Raw genomic sequence first — 27,774 nt, 5'->3', positions numbered from 1 at the left:
AATATTGACTATATGAGACAACTTGTGCATGGCTGCTAAAAAGTGAAACATTGATGGGACCGCAAACACTATAGTTCATGCTGTACCCTGACTACATTACATTGTATCAGTGTGTCGTATCTTCAGTGTTATCCAATGAAAAGATATAATAAAATATGTACATATATTTGAGGTGTATACAGAGGTAGAGGTGAGTATTTTTGTGAGATCTGTATGTGTGTGTTTTGGTTATACTGTAAAATAGTTTTAGTGTTTTCATAAGCTCAGGCGGCTGGCTGAGCGCAGCTGCATGTGAATTCAAGTTTAATATGACACTAGTGGATTTTACCACAGAAAATATTGAAGTAATATTCTTTATTACCCCAACAGCTGCACTGTGGACTGTAGTGCATTTGTATGTACTGCAGTTATTTGCTCCTTTTTAGCTTTTGGATCACCGGCTTCTACTGCTAAACGTTACAGCGGTGTCTGAAGCCCCATAATGTCTATTAAAATTTTATAAGCCCATAACCAATGATGACTCGCATAGAGCAAGGTAAATATCTCTAGACTGAAGCTTACGGTACTCCTTCAGTAAGAGTTGTTAGGGAGGCTACTCTGCAGCTCAGCATGGTCCGAGATTATTAGAAAATATATTGTACTATACACTCTGTTATTGGGTATTTTACATAGACCATTAGTATTTCCATACATTGCTATAGAAGTACAACAATATTAGAGGGAAGATTTAAATTCAAGCAAACGTGCAAATCTCCAAAGATTTGACACTAAGCTAATCACAGCCAGTAGTTGATGATTAATTAGCTGGCAGTTGGTTCTTTAACCAGCAGCTGCTGGGCTTGATGCCTTATTGTCAAGTCAGTGAAAATCTGTATGCATAGTTGAATTTAAAGATTTAACCAGGACTTAATGCAGACAGACCGGGCTATATTTTTCCATTGCTCCATGGTCCAATGCTGAAACTCACATGCTCATTGTGGTAGATGGGAATTGACAGGGGCACCTTGAGTGGTCTGTAACGGCACAGTCCCATATGCAGCTCTGTTGTGACACATTTCTTTCATGGTCTATATTAAAGAGAAACTCCGACCAAGAATTGAACTTTATCCCAATCAGTAGCTGATACCCACTTTTACATGAAAAATATAATGATTTTCACAAACAGACCATCAGGGGGCGCTGTATGACTGATTTTGTGCTAAAACCCCTCCCACAAGAGGCTCTGGTACCTTACGGTACTCTGGGCAAACTGCCACAATGTAACAATGACACACACAGGAAATGGCTGTTTATAGCTGTCTGTTAAAGCCAGAACAGCTACATAATCTGCCCACAGTAACAATGTCACCATGTAATACATGTCAGAATGTGAATCTGGGAGAGGAAAGATTTTACAATGAGCAAACTCTGACTAAATCATGTATACATAATTATTGTAAAAATTAAGCACCTTTTTATATTAAATTATTTTCACTGGAGTTCCTCTTTAAGCTTTCTCTGCAACTTGTGCTAAAGTAGCTCTTCTATAGGATCAGATCAGGTGAGCTAGTCATTACTTCCTATGTACTTCACTGAGCCTCGGGAGCCCATGACACTACGACTGGTTCACCAGCTGTCCTTCACTTTTGAGAGGTACTAACCGCTGCATACCAGGGGCACCCACAAGACCTATATTCAGGCCCATTTGTCTAGCTGGCCTTAGTCTTTGTCAGAGTTGTTCAAATCTTTATGCTGGCTCACTGTCTTTGCCTCCTGTATGCTGTTTTCCTGCAATAGGATCTCATGTTTATTAACTTGCTGTGTGCAGGAAATATATGTTTATAGGACTAAGAAGCGTAGTGATTGCAATTGGATAAGGCCCCAGATCTCTGAAAGCTTACATTATAATTATATTACACTATAAGATTAGTTAGCTATTAAAAAATGCACCCTATTTTTGTTTTATTTACCCACACATTTCTCTCAGCTAACATGACACTACACAATGCTTAGCATGACCTTGGTTAAGAAATATACAAATCTACTAAAAAATGTTTTTTGTACCTGATGAGATCTGCTAAAGTCTAAATGTACAGATGGGTTCCCCTGACAACTGGGAAAACTAGTATTGGCATGTGGCTGACAACAGTTACCAGGGAAAAGAGAATTCTGTATGCCATATTACCTCCATCTCTATGCTTAGAAGCATTGGGCCATATTTCCTCCATCTCTGTGCTCAGAAGTATGAGGCCATATCCCCCCATCTCTGCTCAGAATTATGAGGCCATATCCCCCCATCTCTGTGCTCAGACCTATGAGGCCATATCACCTCCATCTCTATGCTCAGAAGCAAGAGGCTATATCCCCTCCATCTCTATGCTCAGAAGTATGAGGTCGTATCTCCTCCATCTCTATGCTCAGAAGTATGAGGTCATATCTTCTCCATCTCTATGCTCAGAAGCATTGGGCCATATCCCCTCCATCTTTGTGCTCAGAAGTACGAGGCCATATCCCCTCCATCTCTATGCTCAGAAGCATTGGGTCATATCCCCTCCATCTCTATGCTCAGAAGTACGAGGTCATATTTCCTCCATCTCTATGCTCAGATGTATAAGGCTATATCCCCTCCATCTCAATGCTCAGACGTATGAGGCCATATCCCCTCCGTCTCTGCGCTCAGATGTATGAGACTATATCCCCTCCATCTCTGTGCATATGAGGCCATATCCCCTCCATCTCTATGCTCTGAAGTATGAGACTATATCCGCCTGTGATAGAACGCGGAAAAACCGCCGCGTGTGCTGCTGAGGCGGCTGATTCCGCGTCCAATGCAGCGGTTTGCACGCAGAAGAGTGCATCTGGTAACAGGGCAGAACGCGGAAAAGCTGCCGCGTGTAACAACAGTAAGGGCGACTGGTTCCGCGTCCAGCGCGGCGGTTTGCACGCAGCAGTGTGTGTCTGGTGTGGCTGAGTCTGTTAGTGCACACAGGCTTAGGAATATGCGCGCGCTGAGAGGCAGAACTCTTATACTGGGCAAGGAGAGGTCAGCTGATCACGCCGATCAGCTGACTCCAGAGCAGTACTCTATTGGTTGATCATTTAGGGGTGGTGCCCGAGAGCACTACTCCATATATAGCTACTGCTGGCCAGTCTCAAGTTGTCTGCCGTTGCGAACACTACGTGGAAGCACTCAGACCTTAGTCAGATCCAGCAGTGTGTTTGAACCAGGTGGACTTAGAATTCACACTGAGCCAGATTACTTGTATTGTTATTCTGTTTATGCTTAGACTAGTTCCAGGGTGTAGAGACCAAGGACCTCACACCCAGAATAGGCATTGTTTGATATCTGTTATGACTTATTGCTTTCCTGACCACTCCTCTGTCCTCTGATTCGGTACCTCGCATTTCTGACACTCTGTTGCCAAACCCTGCTAGCCTTGGATACCGAATCAGCCTTCTGTCTATGTACTTTATCTGACCGTGTGTTGCCAACCTGGCTTGCCCGACCTCCAGAGCTATCTCTCCCATTAAGAGATAGTCTCCAGATCAGATAGTGACATCCACCTTCAGGTGTCGCTCACCTTCTGGTCCTTCCTACCTCCAGCCTGACTCCACCCCTTGGAGAGTCTCAGGCTGCTGGAAGGTTTCTGTGTCTTCAAGAGCAGTATTCCTTTACTGCCTTTGATAATCTGCTCAGCAGGTGCATTACTCAAAGTATTACTGTTACACCAAACACTCACATACCATAGGTGTCCAGAGGTTAGCAATATATCTGTATTATCGGTGATTCTGCAGATCATCAATAATCGGGTACATATCTGCATTCTTGGTGATACTGCAGATCATCAATAATCAGATTCTCTCTGCGTGCTGACACCAATCTTTACAGAACGGCAGACCAAACACAAATGGACGCACTCAGCAGCCGTCTTGATGCACTCACCACTACGGTGGAGAATTACACCCGAGTGCTGAACAGTCACCAGACCCAAATCAACGCTGTGTCTGGGACTGTAGAAGTCTTTCAGACAGCTGTGAATGCAGTGCGATCTCCTCATAGCACAGACATAAGCATGTCTGTACCTGAAAAGTTTTCTGGTCACAGATCTGACTTCCGGAATTTTAGAAACAGAGTGTTATCATACTTTGAGTTAAGGCCTAATTCATCAGGAACCGTAGCACAGAGAGTAACCTTTATTAAGACTCTATTGCCGGGGGATTCCCAGACTTGGGCATATAGTCTTCCCACGGGGGATAAGGCCCTGACCTCTGTGGAAGAATGTTTTAAAGCTACGGCTCCACGATCATCCTTGGCATGCCATGGTTACAGATTCACTCGCCTCAGATCAATTTGGCTACGGGTCAGCTAACAAGCTGGTCTGCCCATTGCTATCATCATTGTCTTGCGAAAGTAACCTTTGGTAAAACCAAGATTCACATGGAGGGATTGCCAGATCAGTATTCAGAATTTGCGGACGTGTTTTGTCCCAAGGCAGCAGATAAACTTCCTCCACACCGCCCTTTCGATTGCCCCATTGATCTCAGGTCTGGTTGTATGCCCCCCTAGAGGTCATCTTTATAATTTATCTGGGCCAGAGAAATTGGCTATGCAGGAATACATCCGAGAGAACTTAGCTAAAGGTTTTATTCGCCCTTCTCGGTCCCCGGCAGGGGCCGGGTTCTTTTTTGTGAAAAAGGATGGAGGCCTCCGTCCATGCATTGATTATCGGGCTTAAATAAAATTACAGTAAAAAATCGCTATCCCTTGCCTTTAATAGACGATTTATTTACTCAGGTCACCAATGCTAAGATTTTCTCGAAACTGGATTTAAGGGGTGCATACAACCTTGTGCGGATCAGGGACGGTGATGAGTGGAAGACGGCCTTTAACACACCCGACGGGCACTACGAGTACCTGGTGATGCCCTTCGGGTTGTGTAATGCCCCGGCCATCTTTCAAGAACTGATTAACGAAGTCTTTAGAGAAGTATTGGGCAGATTCGTCTTAGTATACTTAGAAGACATACTATTCTCCTCGTCCAACCTCTCAGAGCACAGAAAGCATGTTAAGTTTGTGTTACGGAAGTTGAGACAAAATATGCTGTACGCTAAACTGCAGAAATGCGTTTTTGAAGTGACCTCTGTTGCCTTTCTGGGGTACATAATTTCCACTTTCTGGCCTCTCTATGGACCCTGGGAAAGTTTCAGCTGTTTTGGAGTGGCCCCAACCTGTGGGACTGAAGGCTCTCCAGAGGTTCCTGGGGTTCGCCAATTACTATAGGAGGTTTATAAAGGGGTACTCTACGGTGATCTCACATCTCATCAGTCTCACAAAGAAAGGGGCAGATACTCATCACTGGTCCCCTGAGGCCCATGCTGCTTTCTCCACTTTAAAGAAATTGTTCTGTACTGCACCCATTTTGAGACATGTCAACACCACCTTCCCCTTTATTGTGGAGGTAGATGCCTCAGAGGTAGGGGTAGGGGCTGTGCTGTCTCAGCGTTCTGGGCTGCAAGGAAGATTACATCCCTGTGCCTATTTTTCACGTAGGTTTTCACCCGCAGAGAAGAACTACGATATAGGCAATAGGGAACTTCTAGCCATTAAGTTGGCCTTTGAGGAATGGCGACATTGGCTAGAAGGCGCAGAACATACCATTACTGTTTATACTGACCACAAGAATTTGGAGTACATTGAGGGCGCTAAGAGACTTAGCCCCCGACAGGCTCGGTGGTCATTATTTTTCTCGAGATTCAGATTTGTAATCACATATACCCCTGGTAGTAAGAACATCAAAGCTGATGCCTTGTCCAGATGTTTTGAGCCCGAGACAACACAGCCCTCAGACCCAGAAACCATTCTCCCTCAGAAAGTGGTTCTGGCCGCCACTGAGACCTGGAGGGACTGGACAGAAACGTTGGGTCCGTTCCAACAGGATGTACCAGAGGGAAAGCCTGAAGGGGTCATGTTTGTACCATTGCCTTTTCGTCTACAGATACTGCAGTTGTTCCATTCCCACAAGTATGCTGGGCATCCTGGGGCCACCAGAACTCAGGACCTCATTGCGAGATGTGCCTGGTGGCCGTCATTGGCAACTGACTGCAAAGAGTATGTAAGAGAATGTGCAGTGTGTGCTAGGAGCAAACCCTCCCGTCAGGCACCGGTTGGAACTTTGCAACCATTGCCAGTTCCGAGTGAGCCATGGACCCATCTGTCCATGGATTTTGTGGGGGAACTCCCCAGGTCTGAGGGCAGGACGGTCATTTGGGTGGTAGTCGATCGATTCAGCAAGATGGCCCATTTTGTTCCCCTGAAAGGACTCCCCTCAGCCCAGGAGTTGGCTGAACTTTTCATCCAACATATTTTCCGACTGCATGGGATTCCGGAAAATATAGTGTCAGATCGGGGAGTCCAATTTGTTTCTAAATTTTGGAGGGCATTCTGCCATCAGTTAGACATGGAGCTATCTTTTTCATCAGGCTACCACCCACAGACCAATGGCCAGAACGAGGGGGGGGGGTACTGTGAGACAGCGCGGAAAAGCCGCCGCGTGTGCTGCTGAGGAGGCGGCTGATTCCGCGTCCTATGCGGCGGTTTGCACCTGGTAACAGGGCAGAACGCGGAAAAGCCGCCGCATGTAAAAGTAAGGCGGCTGGTTCCGCGTCCAGCGCGGCGGTTTGCACGTGGCAGCGTGTGTCTGGTGTGGCTGAGTCTTAGTGCACACAGGCTTAGGAATACACGCGCTGAGAGTCAGAACTCTTATACTGGGCAAGGAGAGGTCAGCTGATCACGCCGATCAGCTGACTCCAGAGCAGTACTCTATTGGTTGATCATTTAGGGGTGGTGCCCGAGAGCACTACTCCATATATAGTTACTGCTGGCCAGTCTCAAGTTGTCTGCCGTTGCGAACACTACGTGGAAGCACACAGACCTTAGTCAGATCCAACAGTGTGTTTGAACCAGGTGGACCTGGGAATTCACACTGAGCCAGATTACTTGTATTGTTGTTCTGTTTATGCGTAGACTAGTTCCAGGGTGTAGAGACCACGGACCTCACACCCAAGACTAGGGAACTTGTGCGATCATTCTGTTGTTCATCAGACTAGTTCCAGGGTGTAGAGACCAAGGACCTCACACCCAGACTAGGCATTGTTTGATATCTGTCATGACTTATTGCTTTCCTGACCACTCGTCTGTCCTCTGATTCGGTACCTCGCATATCTGATACTCTGTTGCCAAACCCTGCTAGCCTTGGATACCGAATCAGCCTTCTGTCTATGCACTTTATCTGACCGTGTGTTGCCGACCTGGCTTGCCCGACCTCGAGAGCTATCTCTCCCATTAAGAGAGAGTCTCCAGATCAGATAGTGACATCCACCTTCAGGTGTCGCTCACCTTCTGGTCCTTCCTACCTCCAGCCTGACTCCACCCCTTGGAGAGTCTCAGGCTGCTGGAAGGTTTCTGTGCCTTCAAGAGCAGTATTCCTTTACTGCCTTTGATAATCTGCTCAGCAGGTGCATTACTCAAAGTATTACTGTTACACCAAACAATCACATACCATAGGTGTCCAGAGGTTAGCAATATATCTGTATTATCGGTGATTCTGCAGATCATCAATAATCAGGTATATATCTGCATTCTTGGTGATACTGCAGATCACCAATAATCAGATTCTCTCTGCATGCTGACACCAATCGTTACACCGCCCATCTCTATGCTCAGACATATGCTGCCAAAATCCCCAGCATCTCTATGCTCAGACGTATGAGGCCATAACCCTCCATCTCTATGATCAGCAGTATGAGGCCATATCCCCACAGTCTCTGTGCTCAAACGTATGAGGCTGTATCCCCTCCATCTCTGTGCTCAGAAGTATGAGGCCATATCCCCACAGTCTCTGTGCTCAGACGTATGAGGCTGTATCCCCTCCATCTCTGTGCTCTGAAGTATGAGGCCATATCCCATCCATCTCTGTGCTCAGAAGTATGAGGCTATATCCCCTCCATCTCTGCTCAGAGGTATGAGGCTCTTTTCACAAAAAGATCACTGCCCAGCATTTGTGGCAGACAGAAATGTATCAACTGAAGCTGGCAGGGATTTTCAAATAGCTGGCTCAAACCAAACAAGTTTTTGTTGTGTCCATTCTGTCTGTTGCATTTTCACAACAGAAAAACCCCTCAGGTACAGGTTTTTTTTGGGACCATGAATTGCTTTGCCGTTCATCAGGTAAATGACACACAACTGCTCTTAAATGGCAGAGCACCCTGCAATGGTTTCCCTGGAGTTTTGCCACCTATCCATCACGTATTGATATGGTATTGCCCTTGCTGGGTCTGTACTGCACATATATTCACTACACCATCACAAGAAGTGGCTGAAGGAGGTACATGCATGGTTTACTTGGAGGGGATGGAAAGCCATTTTCTTACATGTTTTCTTGTGCTTTATCTGTGACAGGGCAGAGTAGCCATACACAGGTGCTGCATTTTAAATTCAGTGCATGTTGGTGCCCTGTCAGACACTGCTAATGAGGAAATATGAGTGCAGCAACTGTTACTAATTGTAAATTCAAGAAAATGTTTCTGTGCTGAAAACTATTTCGCAGTGGTTCAGCTAACAATGAAGTACAGAGTTTTGAAAAGGGATAATGCTATGTACAGGCTAACTCCCATTCTGAGTCTATAGAGTAAGATAATACGGATGAAAATGCCAGTAATGACAATTCAGCAAACAAACATATTTGTGGATAAACTACTGTTGATCTGTCCTCAATTGTCCCATCTGTGATGTGCTTCCACACAGAGGGGATGATCGAGGACAGGTCAGCTGTGGTTTATCCATTAATACGCTTGCATGCTGAATATTGCCATTTTCAGTCATTTAATCAGATTAGCCGTTCTCTGCATAGAGAGGTAAAGATGTATTTTATACTATTAAACACAAGGAGTGCTTCCTTTGAAAATGTTGCTCTTTTTTTCATTTAAACCAGTAAATAGCTTAAAACTGTTTTAACGAGGTAACAGTGTACAGTATTCTACTACTGGTGATCAAGTTTAATTCAAAAACTGCAAGAGGTTTGCGGGAGTGACATCGGCTTACAGCCATGTGACCCCAAAGCAGTTTCACATTGGGAGGCAGTTGTTCCTCTGATGTTGGGAGGCAGTTGTTCCTCAGACGTTGGGAGGCAGTTTTTCCTCAGACGTTGGGAGCCACTTGTTCCTCTGAGGTTAGGAGGTAGTTGTTCCTCTGACGTTGGGAGGCAGTTGTTCCTCAGACATTGGGAGCCACTTGTTCCTCAGACGTTGGGAGCCACTTGTTCCTCAGACATTAGGAGCCACTTTTTCCTCCTATGTTGGGAGGCAGTTGTTCCTCTGACGTTGGGAGGCAGTTGTGTTGGGAGGTAGTTGTGTTGGGAGGCAATGGTTCCTCTGACGTTGGGAGGCAATTGTTCCTCTGACGTTGGGAGGCAATTGTTCCTCTGACGTTGGGAGGCAATTGTTCCTCTGACGTTGGGAGGCAATTGTTCCTCTGACGTTGGGAGGCAATTGTTCCTCTGACGTTGGGAGGCAATTGTTGCTCTGACGTTGGGAGGCAGTTGTTCCTCTGACGTTGGGAGGCAGTTGTTCCTCTGAGGTTGGGAGGCAATGGTTCCTCTGACGTTGGGAGGCAGTGGTTCCTCTGACGTTGGGAGGCAGTGGTTCCTCTGATGTTGGGAAGCAGTCGTTCCTCTGAAATTACAATGGATTTTAAGGGCAGAGTTTGGATGATTAAAAATACTATTTTCTAAAGTTGTTGTTTTTTCCCTTTACACCAGTGACCGGAAACTAAAAAGTATTTCTAAATATCACTTCTTCCTAATTCTGTGGGGATAACCTGCAAATCTTGGCTAGCTATGCCTATTCCAGTTCATTAACTTGCCATGTGTAATGATGGTGATGATTATTATTCGTGTTATATTACGTTTTGTCACAGCAGTTAGGTCATGTGACCTCTGTTTCCTGCGCATTTTGACTCATCTTATTTGAGCTGTTTAATAATTGTGTGTTTTATTACTAGACATGAAGAAGATGATTACTGTGCAGCTTCCTCCTATCAGCACTGAGCGCTCTCCATCCTATTTCTGAAGCCCTGGATGTCACCAAACAGAAGATCTAAGAGACTTCTTATCTGATCTGCTGATACATAGCTATTACTATAATTGCACTGAAATCAAGTTATCAGCATTTTATTTCCACATGCGGTTCACAGCAGCCTTTAAATTATGCATTACCTTCTTTTTTTTTTTATTTGAGTCCTATCTTATATCCGGTTATTTGGAGGCTCCATTATTTTGTCTTTGAAGTTCTTTTAAACAAAGGGACAGCTCTGCAATACACATGTCCCATGACTGTTTCTGTTACATGACTGTTGAGCAGGATTACAATATTTGCAATACAGCGAGTGTTTGGCTCTGAATTATTGTTCATTTATTAACTATTGTTTGTTTCATTACTTGCCGTTTGTTTTATTACTTTTATTCTTGTTTTTGTTCTGAGAATGCTGTATGATCTTTTTGTGTGCTTTAATTAAAAGTCTTAAATTTACTACTGCGAGCTTATTTGTAATTTTATTCAGCTTAACAGAAGATGGTGGTTCTATATAAATCCGTTATAATAATAATAATAATAATTTTACACAGTCATCCCACTTCCTAAACATTGTCGAAGCCAAACTAAACCCGAAACTGATGTTAAATTCTGAAAGCACATAAGTTGCTTAGTGTAAATGATTACTTTTAACACTCCATTTTCAAGTGTAGTGTTCAAGTGTAGTGTTCAAGTGTAGTGTTCAAGTGTAGTGTTCAAGTGTAGTGTTCCCATACATCTGGCGATTTTGCGGCCGATCGACCATCCAATTCAATAATTTATTGAATCTGACGTAAATCTCTCCCGCCACAACCATGCTAATCAACAATTCGACCAATTTCAAGCCGAAATTGGTCAAATGTATTGGTCGAGCATGCTGGGAAATCTCAGTCCAACGTGGTTGATCGGGTCTGCTGTGGTAACGGAGACGAATGCAACAGACCTCTAGCTGCTGTGCCCCCAGTGTACCCTCCCTGGCTCCCGCTGCAGTAGCTACCGGTCTCATCAGCTGACTCCCCTAAGTGCCGCCAGGTGCATGTGTGACATCACACATGTTCCACATGCTATATGCGCCACCAGGTAGGTAGCGACGTGTGTGTAACGGCAGTACCCAGGGGAGAAAGCGGACAAGATCAGGAGTCAGAGCAGTTGAGATTTACAAAACATGGGCGCCGGATGGGGTACATTACTTTTGAGGGAGCCATTTCCATGCTCTACCCTTTTTACTGTCGCGGTTATCGTCATTTGTCACTACCTTCAGTCACACTTTCTGCTGTAACACAGGGTAAGCTGTATAATAGGTTTTCACAATGCAGCATCACTGAGCTCTGGAAAGTCCTTCTTATAGATAAAGAAGGACTTGTGGCAAAATTTACAAAGTCTCTGTCACAATGGTAAATAGACCAGGCTTTTGACCTATTGGAAAGGTTACATAAAAAGATATTTAGAAACTGGAGACACCATAATAAACGACTATCGGAGGATGGGATAGGTATATAGGAGGAATCCTTGGTAGGATTGGGAACCAGTTCTAAGATGTCAGTTACTTTTTTTGGAGGAGGGAGGCCTTTGGGAAGAGGTACCAGACGGTACAGGAAGAGGCGCAACAGATACAGTAGAGGATACAGAGGTAGAAGCAGTCCAGAGGGACATGACACAGAAGGGGAAGAAGAGGAAGGGGGAATTTTGAGTGTAGGGGTAGTGACATGCAGCAGACAAGATCAGAAGATGAAAAAGTAATAGAATCCAAAACAGACAATACCATCATAAACCTTTCCATTGTAGATTCCATGTAGAATATTGCCACCTTTCTCTACTAAGAGGATTATCTTTTTCCGCCATTGTAGGGGGAGATCCCATTGAATTTTATAAGGAATTAAACCTCTTTTTGCGGAAGGTTATTTTGAGACCCTGGCCTTCTTGAAAACCATGCAGCAAGAAATTGCTCAGACCAAGTGGAGAATGAGAGGTAATGGAAGTAACTTAGCGGAAGGTGAGCAACAAGCCCTAGAAGAATTACAGCAGACAAAGGGGCTGGTAATAAAACTGGGGGATAAGGGAGGAAGGACTATGTTGCTGAAATCTGATACCAACTAAATTATATCTCTACCTACCAGAAACTTCAGACCAACCCATTCAAGATTATTGCAGGAAAGGTTAAAGGACGCCCGAGGTGAAAATAAACAAATGAAATAAACAATTGTATCTATCTTTCTCCTAAAATTACGTTTTAAATATTCCACAGTTTTATTTTATATTTTAATCTACTTTTTACGTTTTTATTGTTTTTGCTCAATGACCCATTCATTGAAGTATGCCAGAGCTAAAATCTATCAACTATTGACCCCTTTTTAGCGCTTTTCTGCTCTCAGAAACCATTTTCTGCAAGGAAAGCGTTTTATAGTTGTAATTTCTTATCAGTGAGGGGCATACTGTAGTCTGGCCCAGTCCTGACTCAGACAGGAAGTGCCACTTAAACACCTGATGTTTAACTCTTTCAGGCCAAGAAAGAAAAAAGGAACACAGCATAGTTATTAGTGTGCTAGGCACTGTACATACACATGTCTATCTCATCATGCAACATGTCACCTCGGGTATCCTCTAATGACCTACTTGATGAAGCCTTTTTATGCCAGATTGTTACCAAAGCAGAGTGGGAACATATGTGGGTGGATACCTTTACTGTCCCCACATTTTACACAATCCCTAAGGTTCACAAGAATCATCTAAAGCCCCCAAGTCGTCCAATCATGGCCAGAATCGAAGGCTTCACAGAGAGACTGGGCAAATTCATTAAATGAGAAACATTTAATTTTGCTAATGGAACATGCAGAAAGTCAGTATTAAAAGAGATAGATCTGTGTGTCTTTACCTATACTCTAGACCAGGCATGGGCAAACTTGGCCCTCCAGCTGTTAAGGAACTACAAGTCCCACAATGCATTGCAGGAGTCTGACAGCCACAGTCATGACTCATAAAGGCAAATGCATTGTGGGACTTGTAGTTCTGTAACAGCTGGAGGGACGAGTTTGCCCATGTCTGCTCTAGACGATACCCAGGATCAAAAGAGTTAACCTTCTACACTCCTTTTATTAGTGATGGTGAGATATTTATTCCTTACATGAACCCTTATACACTTTTTCTCCTAGGTGCTGTTTTTACACCTTGTAAATAAAATGCCTTTTAACCACTTCACATCCAGACCTTGTTTTCCCCTAATGGACCAGAGCAGTTTTGATGCTTTAGCTGTGTCCCTTTTTAATCAGCAATAACTTCATCTGTACTCGTGCCACTTAAATGATCTATATATCGTTTTTTTCAAGACAAACTAAGCTTTCATTAGGGGGTATTTGGTACCAAGTAAAATTTTCCTCTCTATGCATTTTAATGGGAAAAAGTGGGATTTTTTTTTAAAAAATGCATTATTTCTCAATTTTGACCAATTTCTATTTAAAAATAAAAAGTGCTATTGACATAGAAACTGTGCCACCAGTTAAAGTCGCCCCAGTATAGATATCCAGATGTGCCCTCAGTATAGCCAGATGTGTCCCCAATATCAGCCCCCCCAGCATAGCCAGATGTGTCCCCTGTGTTTGCCACCCCCAGAATAGATTGACAGATGCACCCCCAGGAATAGTGCCCCTCTTTATAGCCAGATGTGTCCCCGTGATCAGGATTACCCCATCATAGCCAGATGTACCCCCAGGATTAGCACTGCCCCCCTTATAGTCAAATGTGCCCCTAGTATTTGGTTATGGCCCCCCAGGTGTCGAAATGTGCCAAATTATTAAATCCCCCTCCCCTTAATCAGATGCCCCCCAGTATATATGTACCCCCCCTTTTACATATCCTCCCTCCCGCCCCCATTATTGATAGCCAGATGTTCCCCCCCCATCAGGCAGCCCCCTCCTTGCACAAATCATCCACCTTGCACAAAAAATCCTCCAGCAAGCAGCCTCACTCACCTTACCTCGTTCCTGCGGCTATCCTGAAGCTTCTGATCCCCGCTCTGCAGTCAGCCGTGTAATGCTGGTTACCCGGGTCCCGACTTGATGAAGTCATCAAGCCGGGACCCGGGTAGCCGGCATTATGCAGATGACTGCACAGTGGGGAACGGAGGATCGAGTTTCAGGATAGTCGCAGGAACAAGGTAAGGTGAGTGAGTCTGCTTGCTGGAGGTATTTTTTTAATGATTCCTGCACGGAGGGGGACAGATGAAGGATCGCTGCAGTTGACTACTGCAGCGATCGTTCATGGGAGGGGGATAGACTAATTGGCTACAAGGGAACATATTCCCTTTTACCAATTGGCAATGCAGCTGAAAGTGTTGGGAGGTGCGCTCTGAAGCGCAACCGAGCGTGCACAGCAGTGCTGCAAACTTAGTATATCTACGTCATGGTGGCTTGGAGGGTGCCACAGATGACTTGGATATACTGTAGCAGTGGAGAAAGTGGTTAAGCCACCAGCAAGCAAGAGACTACGCAATAATTTTGGCATTACCGTTTGAATTAATATTTGGTACCTTTTTAATTGCAGAGCTATTTAAAACAGAAGATGAAAAATTGTCTCTTAACCTCCCTGGCATTATGATTATTTGCAGATTTTAGTGTCTGAAAGCGGTTGCAATTGTTTCACACGCTTTTAGACCCTAAAAGTCATACCGCTAGATAGATCTGCGGCAACCCTGCCCATTACACACCTCCCATGGATCCAGCTCGGGGTTATCACCCTATTCAACGAAAACTCACTTCTTTCTGCGGCATGCTTTAAACAAAAATGTTTCCACGGTTTTCTATGGCACATGCTTATTAATTATGTGCCTATAATATTGGCTTGTTGTTTAATATGTGCATGTTATTTATATCGGCCTGTTAATGGTAAAACTTGCTTTTTTTTCCTTTTTTTTTTTTTTTAAATTAGGTTTTTTGGGGAAAAAAATATCATTTAAATTTTCTCAAGTGAGATATGACGGATAATAATCATTCCAGTGTTTGTATAATGCTTTTGTCCTGTCGGACTCAAAGCGCTTGGAGGTAGCAACTGGAGTGCACTCAGTAGGCAGTAGCAGTGTTAGGGAGTCTCCAAGAACTTCTTACTGTATGGGTCAAGCCAGTCTACCACATGAAAATTCCTGCAGATACACATAATTTTATGTTCTAGCTAATGTTTGGCACCACTTAGAACACATTGTCACCATATCCACTTGCCACAGCATTAATTGCAGGCTGCATTGGGCCCAATGCTTTAATTTTGCACAGGGACTTTGTGTTGACTGTTAGTGCAATATACTTTTGGGTTAGTAGTGTTTTAGCCCACACACTAGATTATCATGTAGTATAAGAAATAGAATTGGAAACAAAACTGCATGATTGGGACTGCATTAGATGTGGATAATGAAAAATCGGCAACCACATTAGGCTTATGACAGGTTTGCTTTGAATATTGTGTATAGCTGTGCTATGGAAATTTAGCACAGGTAACAAAATTCTGCTGTATTGTTATGCTATTTGAGTTATAGACATTTAGTAGTGCTTATGTTACAGCTGGAGCTGAGGAGCGCTATAAATATGGCCTTACCAGTAACTGAATAAACCATGGCGTGCTGATTAACTGAATCTTTCATCCTTTGGATGGAATGTGAAATTGCTATTCACATCCTGTTATTGTCATATAGCAGTATGTGGGCAATTGAATTTGACTTGCACTGTCACAACAAATACCCCGCCTTGTAGCTGGTCTGCTATTCACAGAATTTACATGTTCTCTTCAGCTGTGTAATCTGTATGAAGTAGACTATGAGCACAGTCTAAGCACATGGTCCTGTTATCACTGGTCCCCTTACAGCACACTGAAATGTATTTGCTAAAGGCTTCTGCAATTAGCATATTGGCTTTGCACATTGCAATGCCTTACCGAATACTCCCTGTGGTAACAATCACTGGAAAGAAGTTGGGTTTCCAGATTATAATCATTCAGAATGATACATTTTGACATTTGATGTGCCTATAAACATTTGATGGATGTCACCGATTTTTGCCTACTATTTGTGCAAGCTACTTCATGCAGCGCTGTGGAAGAAAGACTGGAGGATTGTGATTTTATTTTCTTTTTTTGAGCATCAGAAGATGCACACATTGGAGATGATTCACAAAACCTACTTCCTCTTATGTTACCTCGCTTATTTTCACCTCATGTATAGGGAGAGAGAATGTATGAGGTGAACAGATAATAAAGACAGATAATTCATGAGGTAAATCAGATGAAAGATGAATTGTGAAGTAAAAGTGGTAAGAAGAAAGAAATTCATAAGATAAACAGATAAGAGAACGCATACGTTTTGTGAGTCATTCAATTGTCCTTTTGTAAAATACCTGTTAAAGAGAAACTCCAACCAAGAATTTAACTTTATCCCAATCAGTAGATACCCCCTTTTACATGAGAAATCTATTGCTTTTCACAAACAGACCATCAGGGTGTGCTGTATGACTGATTTTGTGCTGAAACCCCTCCCACAAGAAGCTCTGAGGACCGCGGTACTTTTGACAGTTTGCCACAATGTAACAAGGTTCACAGACAGCTGTCTCCAACAGCCAAAACAGCTAGCAGCAGCTACATAACCTGCACACAGTAAAAATATCACCATGTAATAAATGTCAGAATGTAAATCGGAGAGACTAAAGATTTTACAATGAGCAAACACTAACTAAATCATTTATGCATAATTATTGTAAAAATAAAGCACTTTTTTATTACATTATTTTCACTGGAGTTCCTCTTTAACATTTTTGTTTATTTTTTATATTGTTATAGCAGCCCCATACCAGGTACATAAAAACCACATGCCTAAAGTAGCTTAAAGTCAACCTGAGGTGAAATGAAAGCGATACAATTGTATTTATCCATATATACTCCTAAAAATGACCTTTTAATATCCCACAGTTTTATTTCATATTTAAAAAACTTAAAGTATATTTCATGTTTTATTGTCTTTGCTGAATGACACAGTCATTCAAGTACCCAGAGCTAAGATATATGAACTATTGACCATTTTAATCAATCCTCTGTACTCAGAAGCTGTTCTTTGCCAGGGAAGTTTTATGGTGATATTTTTTTATACAGTTGTGTTCAAAATTATTCAACCCCCACTGAAATTGAGTGTTTTGGCCAGTTTGACATTGATTTTGATCATTTGTCATCTTGTTTACAATTAAATCAAAGAGGCACTTGTAAGTCAGACAAATATAACATAACATTTATAATGAAATAACCACAAATGTCTTTTCTGTGCTCACATCATTATCAGTTTAATTCAACCCCCAAGTGACATTCATTCTTAGTACTTAGTACAACATCCTTTTCTAGTTATAACAGCTTTTAAACGTGAAGCATAGCTTGACACAAGTGTCTTGCAGCGATCTACGGGTATCTTAGCCCATTCTTCATGGGCAAAAGCCTCCAGTTTAGTCACATTCTTAGGCTTGCATGCTGCAACTGCTTTCTTTAAGTCCCACTAGAGGTTCTCAATTGGATTCAAGTCTGGTGACTGCGATGGCCACTCCAAAATGTTCCAGCCTTTAATCTGCAACCATGCTCTAGTGGACTTGGAGGTATGCTTGGGATCATTGTCCTGTTGAAAGGTCCAACGTCTCCCAAGCCTCAGGTTTGTGACGGACTGCATCACATTTTCATCCAATATCTCCTGGTACTGAAGAGAATTCATGGTACCTTGCACACGCTGAAGCTTCCCTGTACCTGCAGAAGCAAAACAGCCCCAAAGCATGATTGACCCCCGCCATGCTTTACAGTAGGCAAGGTGTTCTTTTCTTCATAGGCCTTGTTCTTCCTTCTCCAAACATAGCGTTGATCCATGGGCCCAAACAGTTCTAATTTTGTTTCATCAGTCCACAGAACACTATCACAAAACTTTTGTGGTTTTTCCACATGACTTTTGGCATACTGCAGTCGACTCTTCTTATTCTTTGGAGACACCTAGGGGGTGTGCCTGGGAGTTCTGGCATGGAGGCCTTCATTACACAGTGTGCGCCTTATTTTCTGAGCTGAAACTTTAGTACCTGCATCTGACAAATCTTTTTTCAGTTCCTCAGCAGTCACACGGGGACTTTTCTCCACTTTGCGTTTCAGGTAGCGCACAACAGTCGAAGTCGGCATCATCTTTCTGCCACGACCAGGTAGCGTTTCAACAGTGCCCTTTGCCTTGAATTTGCGAATGATGCTTTCTATGGTGTCTCTTGGTATGTCTAACATCTTTGCAATCTTGTCCTTCCTGTGAAGAGAAATCACCTCTTCTCTTGTCTTCCTGGACCATTCTGTTGAATTCATCATGTTTGTAAACACAAATGTAAATGTCTAGAAGGAGCTGTGTATCACAGTCTAATTGGTGCTTATTATGCTTGATTGCTGCTCGTTAACATCCACAGGTGTTTTCACACTCTTCTTTGCACTCTTTGTACACTTTTTTTTTCTCCTTTCACCCAAAACTATGATTGGTAATTTAGGGTGGCAGTTTGTGTAGAAACACTTCCTGTCCTGTATAACAATGCTCAGCTCCCAGCCAAACACCATGTTCTGTTATATAGAGAGAGGAGGGACAAGCAAGCAGCATCACACTGCAGAATCTACAAACTATGTTCATACAGAGCAGTAGCCATATTTGTGTTGGGATTGCTCAGTGGAGTTCCAGATTTGGGCTGAACTAACGGTAAAGTCTGAGAAAAGACATCACGGTATACGCAGGTGACATACTGCACTACTCAGTAACTCCCTTAACCACTTAAGGACCACAGGCTTTATCCAATCCCCCCCCCCCCCCCCCCCCCAAGTGACCAGGCTATTTTTCACAAATTCGGCCACTGCAGCCTTAAGAGCTTGCCGCGGGGCCGTACAACTCAGCACACAAGTGATCCCCCCCCTTTTTTTCTCGCCACCAACAGAGTTTTCTGTTGGTGGGCTCTGATCCCTGCTGGGATGTATATTTTTATACAAATCTTTATTTTATTTTTAAATATATTATGCTTTTTTTTTTTTTTTTTTTTTAAATATATCCCCTTCCTCCCTCCCCCCGCCAGCCAATCACTGTGATCGGCTGTCGTAGGCATCAGCCTATGACAGCGGATAAACCCTGAGCCTGCCAGGGAGACAGCCATGTCTCATGGCTGTCCCAAGTACATCGCCTGCTTAGATCGCAGCTCTGTACAAAGTAAATAGACGGCTGTTTTGCTGTCTAACAGTCTCCTATCGGCGATCGCTGCTGGGAGACTGATGACGGAGCGGATCTCCTGCAAAACACGCCCCCAAGACTGCACGACGATCGGCATTAGGAGAACCTGGGGCTGCCACCTCGTCCACACCAATTGGCGTGGAGCGGTCCTGTAGAGGTTAAATCATATTCTTGGCAAGCACTGGTTACAAATATGTTTAAGTTTGGATGAGTGGCTAGTTAGCGCTCTTGTGATGATAGTCACAGGTTTGTATACCTGACACAATATTACATTCTCCCTTAATTGGCATGTATTTCCTCTGGGTGCTCCAGCTGTGCATGTGCATAAATAGTAATGCATGGTAATTGTAGAAACTGCTGAAGTCTCTTCCTAATAGGGGATGTAACATCAGTGTGTCAGACTCCTCAAATTACCTGAGTGATCTAAGTGGAGCAGAAGAGAAAAGAAGACACACCCTTCTCCCAAACCGCTTTGGACCTCGGATTGTGCAGGAAATGATTATTCAGGGAGGTGGATATTTGGAGATGTTCTGAACACCCCCTTCCCTCCCACCTTCCAGCTCGGGCATGTTGTGAAATCTCAGTTAAGCCCGTTATGGGAGACCACAAAACATGGCTTATGTCTGCTAACTTCAGTACAGTTATGTTAGCTGTGTGGCCCACAGATTCCAGAACAAAGTAGCCATGTTCCTGCAGGTACAATATTCAGGTAGCCATGTCGTTTCGATAGCAGAACTAAATAGCCATGTGTCCCCAGATAGAAAAATGTAGTCATGTACCCCTAGATATCAGTATTCAGTAGCCATGTGTTCCCCAATTGCAATATTAGGTAGCCATGTGTGCCTCCTCAGATATCAGTATTAGGTAGCCCTGTGTGCCCCTCCTGTTGCCTTCACCCCACCCATTCAGAGCAAGTAGCAGCAGAATGTGGCCACTACTCTCACTTTTCCATTTGGGCCTCTTATGTCTCCCCGCTGGTGCAAATTGACTTCACATGCTGGTGGGTCGGATGTGGGTAGCCATGGAAATAGGATGTGCTGACCAGAGGAAGGAGGATTGTCTCGGCTGGACAGCTGGGCTACTTACCTTTCCTGAACTCTCCACTTGCCGGTCTGCACTTCTCCATGAGGCCCATCGCTGGCCCCGATTACAGGTTGGGACCACAAGGCCCGAGGCAATTGCTTATGTTGCTCCCCACCTAATCTGCCACTGAACCAGCTGTTCAAATTCAAATCATTCATCTTTCCATACCACTATTTGTAATTGCTATAGCTTTTAAGGTTTTTACTTGTGTCGGTGAAGAAGACGTGTTAGGTTACTGTTTATATATTTTATACCACCATGCATTTGTTGATTTATGAAAAGAAATACACAATGTTCATTTTCCTTTTTTTATATAAATTAAAAGAATGCAAAGACTAACAGTATATCACACAGCTACAAATTAAATGAAGCAAATCTAGAGCTCCAAGCATAACTCTGTGCACATTACAGATAATGTGTTAGTGGATACTGTAATGGTTAAGGGCTTTGCCTCTGACGTAGGAGACCTGGGTTCAAATCTTGGTTCTTCCTATTCAGTAAGCCAGCAGCACCTATTCAGTAAGGAGTTCTATGGGCAAGACTCCTTACTCTCCTACTGAGTGTGCTCTAGTGGCTGCCTCACAAGCGCTTTAAATCAGACAGGAGAAAAGCGCTATACAAAAAAAAAATAACAATAATTATAAGTCAGAGCAGCAAGTAAATTACAGGTATATGAATAATATACAGGGGTTATAATCTGAAATCACAAATCTGAACATTTTGATGCTCTGACTTATAATATGGTGTTAGAAAGCAGCAGAAAGGGACATCTGTTTTATGGCCACCTTTACTGATACAGTTGTAGAAAGTAATTGTGTATCTAGAGATGTAAACTGTGTATCCTGATCAGCCACCACATTAAAAGTGACGTGAATAACATTAATTATCTTATTACAACTGCACCTGGCAACGGCTGGCAGTATAAGACATCAAGTAAACAGTCAGTTCTTGAAAATCGATTGTTGAAAGCAGGAAAAGTGGGCAAGCAAATTTTGGCAACTTACAAGGCCCAAATTGTGATGGTTAGACAACTGTTTCAGAACATTTCTAAAATAGCAGGCCTTGTGGAGTGTTTCCAGTACGCACTGGTTAGTAGCTCTCAAACTTAGTCCTAGGAAGGACATGTGGTGGACCTGTGACAGGGTCATGGGTGCCCACAGGTGTACGTAAGGTGAAGCCTAGCCCGTCTGGTCCAAACCTACTGAAGAGCTGCTGTAGCACAGATTGATGAAACGTGATGTGCTGCCCACAGGAGGAAGGTGGCAAAACACACAGCTTGCTGTGTATTGTCCTGCTTAGCCTCACACCAGTCAGAGTGCAGATGCTGACCTCCATCCACCACGGAAAACGCCAACAATGGGCATGTAAGCATCAAGAAAGGACCATGGCGCAAAAAGAAGGTGGCCTGATGTGATCAGCCACTTTTTCGTTGGCCTCCAAATTCCCCAGATCTGATTCCAACGGAGTATGTGGGGGTGTGCTGGAATATTGAGTCTGATCTATGATGCTCAACTTACAAGACTGACAGAATCTTCTGCTTACGTGCTGGTGTCAGATACCACCTGACACCTTCTGAGGTCTTGAGGAGTCCATGTCTGGATGTGTCACAACAGGGGGCACAATACAATGTTATTCTGCCATTTCTAACGTTTCCGTTGATCACTGTAAAGTGCAGTGAATGTGAGGGATAGAGAGACACTTACACCATACACCTAAAGATTTTCCCGCCAATATACAGCAGATTGGATCACTGTGATCCAATCTGCTGTGAAATCGTTGCACAAACGCTGACCGAATGATTGATTTCTGCCTGAAATCGATTGTTCCCATCGATCCGTCCGTGCAGAAGACTTCGCTTGATCGCCGGCGGGTTGGGAGTGCGCCGATAGCGGCGTTCAAATGTCCGACGACCGACGCTAGCGGCAATACATTACCTGATCGGGCCGGCGCGTATCCCCACTGTCACCGCAGCGCCTTCTCTGCTGGGCTCCGGCTGGCTTCACTTCTTCCTGTCCTGACAGGAAGTTTAAACATTAGAGTGTCCTCTACTGTTTAAATTTCCCGGACAGAAAGTACAGTGAAGCTGCAGCCCTGGAGCCCAGAGTGGAGAAGAAGACAGCGGAGACCGGGGGACTCGCACCAGCCGGATCAGGTAATGTTTGGGGGGGGGGGGGGGGGGCAGCTTCACAGATGGTGAATCGATTTCATGCTGAAATCGATTCACAATCTGTTTGCAGTAAAGGCAGCCATACGATCCCTCTCTGATCAGATTCGATCAGAGAGGGATCTATCTGTTGGTCGATCTTTTGGCAAATCGACCAGTGTATGGCCACTAACTTTGTTTTATATGCATAGACCTAAGTAAGTGAACTACTACATGGCACAGGAATGCAACACATAACACAGATGACAGATAACAGCAGAGGAGGAGCAAGAGGAGCTGTAGTGAAAATAAAGAAATGAATCAAATTGCATATTTTGTTTACAATGATTATTTATAAATTATTTAGAAAGCGTTTGCCCATTGTAATATCTTTCCTCCTCCTGATTTTCATTCTGAAATACATCACAGGTGGGGACATCTTTAGTCCTGTGATGTGATCTCTGCAGAATGTGTGTTTACTGAAAGTTCTGAAGCCATATAAAATATATGCTCGGAGATTTAGCATAGCTAATCAGCCTAGGCTAAACAACACTGGGAGGACGGGGTTACATACTGATATGCAGCAATATATAGATATACGAAGTTTTTTTTTGAAGCTGAAACCAGGAAAATAACCATAAAAGTGGGTATCCTGAATCATTTTCTGCATTCTGCTATATGTCACTACACTGCCTATTGTGAAAGGGAGGATAAAAGCTCTGGCAAAATAGCATCAGAGCTGATTTATATTTTCTGCAACTATAATCAGAATTAATCACATGCATTCACAGGCCTGGGCAGTGACAATGTGTGTTGTGATCTTGTTTTCTGCAGTGCATTCAGTTGGAAACAGTAGCTGTCCTTATGACTCAACCACCAGGATTTCCCTTGTTTAATCCCAGTATTACTGTCATGGATAGTTTGCATTAGCATGGAAATTGTAGGGTCTTCACAGGGTGAACAGAGTCTTGTTATAATCCGTTCATATCAGGTCAGAATCTCATCTCGGCCACGTTTTCTGCAGGGAAGACGTCTTACAATAAGAATAGAAGGCATATCATCATTCACTTTTATTTTTCTGTTTTGCACGGGGACAATGGGAAATGTTCTTTTTGCTTTTGTTAGTCCCACAGTGCGTGGGAGTCTTCAGGATCCCCAGCGAGTCACAAACAGAATAATATGTACAGAATGGAAGGTATTACTGATTTGCTGGTCTTGCATAAAATACGAGCAACAAAATGCTGGAACCGTTTCTACCGTCTTTCCCTGAATTTAAGACCTCCCCCGAAAATAAGACCTAGCTTATATTTCAAGCAGGCTTGAAATGTAAGCCATCCTCCGAAATAAGACCTAGCTGGGGCGCTATGTGTATGGGGAGGTGTGTGGTCACTTACTGCACCTCCCTTGTGGCTGCATCCCCCACCGTTCCTTGTAACTTCGGTCAGCGTGAGGGACAAAGGGCGCCCTCACAGCATTAATACTATGCCGTTGCTACACCGGAGAAGTTTCAAGGAAGGGTGGGAGACACAGTCACAAGGAAGGTGCGGTAAGAGACCACACACCTCCCCATACACATAGCATCTACCCATCTCCTAAAAGTAAGCCCCCTCTCCCCAAAATTAGCCCCAACACATATTTCCCCCAAAAAAGGAATATAAGACAGTGTCTTATATTCAGGGAAAGACAGTATATCCATATACAGGAGTAATATTAGCCATTAACTCATGGTAGCACTTCTGTGGCCTGATTTACAAAAGTTGGAGAGCAATATAAACCTGGATTGGTCACTCCTCAAAACTGTTCTCTATTAGGTTATTATTATTGTAGTGATTTATAAAGCGCCAACATATTCCGTGGCGCTGTACGTTAAATTAGGTTGTAAAAGTTTGCACCCTCACCTGTCCATATCGGATCACAGTGATGATTTCTAAAAAGTGGGTGAAGCAGAGGTTGTGCAATTGTGGTAATAAATATACAGAGCAATGAGATCTTTAATACCAAATTCAGGACTAATATTATATACATCTTGTACTGCAGGAGCTGCACATGACCACATTTGAATGGCTGCTATTACACTACACTTTTAGCGATCTTCACTATGATCTAGGGTCGGCTTAACAACTCTTGCTATCTAAGAGCAACCAATTTTTAAGACTCCAGTTCAGGTTTGCTAAATGACAAAGACTCTGCACAGCTCCCCAGCCTATGTAAGTCAGGACTGTTGTGTCCTGTTCCTTTAGTTGTAAAATGGGAGCTCTGGCCCATAAGTGGATTCATTGGATTTTAAAAATAGAGTGATGTAATGTATGTGGTACATTTAGGCCCCTTGCACACTTGCTCATTGAATCACACCGCGTTACTCTTCCTTGCTATAAAGACCATGCAAGTCTATGGAGACTTGCACACTTCATGCAATGTGACTCAGTGCGCCAGAAGTATCCAAATCGCCACAATGCTGACGCAAAGGCTGCAGCACATTACTGCATGATCTGTGCCTACTACACGGACTATGCAGTAATTCAAAATGGGCGATGCAGTAAGTGTCCACGATGGGACCGAGGGGAATCCCAGTCATGTTCTTCCTGTCACTAGCCGGGGGTGACACGACACTATGCATATGATCCTGTCACTGAACCGTGATGCAGGGTCATAAGAAGGCTGATTTCTGCGGTATGATGCATGCTTGCACCACTATTATCCGTTGTGCTACCAGCCTCGAGAGTACCTGTCAACTAAAGATAACAGAAAGTGGAAAGCATTCGGTAGTGACTTGAGAATTCTGTCCTCATTTCAGTCCACCAGAACTGTCAGAGGCACTGTGGCACCTAGTGGGGATTAAAGCTACAGGAGCTCTTATAAACATACAGCCAAAATGATACCGTTTAATAGCCAACTAAAAAATACAAGGGATTCAAAGTTCCTAGGCTTCTTTAGCAGGGATATTTACAAATAATAGCACAGTATCATTTCAGTGTATTTTTATTTTTTCTTCCCTCATATACATTTTTTCTTCCCACATGGTGCAACACAACTTCCTACATTTCATACAACCTCTTCTGTCTGCCGGAATGATAGGTTTCACCACCCCAAACCACTTTATACTGAATAGATTTCAACAGACACTTGATTGAATACAGATCGGAACACCACTATTACTGGCCCTGCTGCTTAAAGTACTACAAAGCTACAAGACTCTACAGTGCTCACGCTCGTGTCCTTTCCCCAACATTCCTACCATGTAAGGTAAATAAAAGAACAGCATTCTAAAAATGATCAATCACTATTGGCCCTAATACATTTTTGTTAAATATTTTTACTGAGTAGAAAGCCTGCTTTAAAGCTACGTACACGCGCTGGATAAAACTCAGCCAGGGCATCTGATAAGGACTGCCTTGGGTGAGAATCTAGCATATGTACAGGACCCCTTTGACATCACGTAACAGATCTTAACAACACTAGACGTCTGCCCAATCGTCAAGCGAACTGTTCTCCTACTTGCTCCTCCTGCTGGAAACCGCTCAATTGTGCGCCGTCGTTGACCGTCCTCCCCTCTCCATAGTAATGGACACTTTGCTAGCCTCTATCCTCTGATCCCACACTGTCTAGTTCTGATCCCCATTGGTGCCAATACTTATATGTGAGTACAAAGATTATATCACAGCTGCATGATAACAAAAAGCTGTCCAAATGGGGCTTTAGGCAACTGGATGCAGATTAGGCAACTGGATGCAGTTTGAGTAGGTCCCAAGCTATCATCCCACAAGCAACGTAAAGGCAACACAAACCAGAAAAGCTGCTAATTCGGAATGAATAATAACTGGGAGATTAAAGGAACTGCATTTAAGATATTCAATGGAAAAAAAAGACAATACTGGATATATCTACAAAGTAAAATCCCTTTAGAGAGGCTTATATTCTTAGGACACTTCCTGATGTACATTTCTCCAGCAAATAAATTGGTTTCCTTCATTCTGTAAATGACAGGTGTGACTTTTCTTTCAAGTTCAATGTTTACATCCAGTCCTTTGGAGGGTGAACAAAAATCAGTGTATAAAATGAGTATGTAGTGAAAAAGAAATCAGAAATCTCTACGCTGGACTGGTGGACAAAGAATGCCTTAAGTCAGTCACGCAGATAAGGTGTTGTAATAAATCTTGGAGAAGAGAATAATTTAGATTATGATGATCATTCCTAAATCTAAAGCTTATTTTGTACGGTAGTAAAGAGCTCTTGTCCATTTCGTCTTCACAGGCTACTGTAAATACGCTTTATTACATTGGCTTCTTCCTGGTCCAGGATTCCCTTTTCCACATAATCATCTGTTTGCTGGTCAATGAAGTCTCTCAACTTTGATAGATCATAATCTGGAAAGACAGAAGGAAACATTGATTATAAACTTCCTACCATAGCTAAATCTATAGGAATGAAAATTGTCCCCATGTTTTTCCATATAAATGTGGCTTCTTGTGCACAGAATACTGTGGTACTGATTTCACATACATGTCACAGAAGCTAAAGGGACTTTTATACAATGAAACTATGGGAAAGCATAGTGTCCAGCGATCCTTAAAGGCTGTGTCCAGGAATTATTAACAATTAGCAAACTTACCCCTACCACCCAGCTAACCTGGCTGCATACCCCCCACTCCCCACTTAGTCATCTCTGAGTGTCAACTCCAGGTTCATGTGACCCTACCATCCACATCCAGCCAGAGAGGTCATAGGGCTTGAGGCACCTCTAAGCCACTTTGGCTCCTCCCGCAGTCACTTTTTTTGCATCCCAGGGAGTGGGTTACCTAGAGAATATGACACCCGATGCTGATTATTTATAGAACCCCCCCTCCCAAAACAAAAAACCCAAGGGGTGCTACATCTAGTGCAGGAAGTAGTACAGTCCCATGTACTGCCTGCTGCTATTTTCCTGAATGTTGCCCAAACTATGAAAAAGGTCTCAGGTGGAAAAACACCACAGCAGCACCCCTAGCCATGGCTACACCCGGTGCTGTGAGCACCTGCATCCCTATGGTAGGTATGCCACTGATCCCAGGATTTCCTCCAGCCCCATGCTGCACAATATAGTGGATGAATCCATGGCCGGAAGAGACAGGCCTTCCTTCCAATAAGACAATAGGAAGTTGGGCCATTGTGCTGACGTGTTACCAACCTCCCGAAGACTAGATAGAAATCCCTAACTGGAAGTTTCAGC

The 27,774-nt window shown here is 43.5% G+C and overlaps 2 protein-coding genes across 2 annotated transcripts in view; one reads left to right on the top strand and one right to left on the bottom strand.

Moving 5' to 3' along the window:
- LYSMD2 (LysM domain containing 2) overlaps nt 1-10,563 on the top strand; it is a 56,564-nt gene extending 46,001 nt beyond the window's left edge. Inside the window, exon 3 of the mRNA XM_068272520.1 lies at nt 10,037-10,563. Within this exon, the coding sequence (XP_068128621.1) occupies nt 10,037-10,082 (46 nt within the window). The 3' untranslated portion in view covers nt 10,083-10,563. The remainder of the gene's footprint in view (nt 1-10,036) is intronic.
- A 12,338-nt stretch (nt 10,564-22,901) lies between these two features.
- Nucleotides 22,902-27,774, bottom strand: part of SCG3 (secretogranin III) — a 69,542-nt gene continuing 64,669 nt past the window's right edge. The window contains exon 12 of the mRNA XM_068275446.1: nt 22,902-26,932. Within this exon, the coding sequence (XP_068131547.1) occupies nt 26,814-26,932 (119 nt within the window). The 3' untranslated portion in view covers nt 22,902-26,813. The remainder of the gene's footprint in view (nt 26,933-27,774) is intronic.

The sequence above is a fragment of the Hyperolius riggenbachi genome, chromosome 3 (genome assembly GCF_040937935.1).
Source record: "Hyperolius riggenbachi isolate aHypRig1 chromosome 3, aHypRig1.pri, whole genome shotgun sequence".
NCBI classification, from domain to species: Eukaryota; Metazoa; Chordata; class Amphibia; order Anura; family Hyperoliidae; genus Hyperolius; species Hyperolius riggenbachi.
This window is presented reverse-complemented; position numbering and strand designations above follow the sequence as displayed.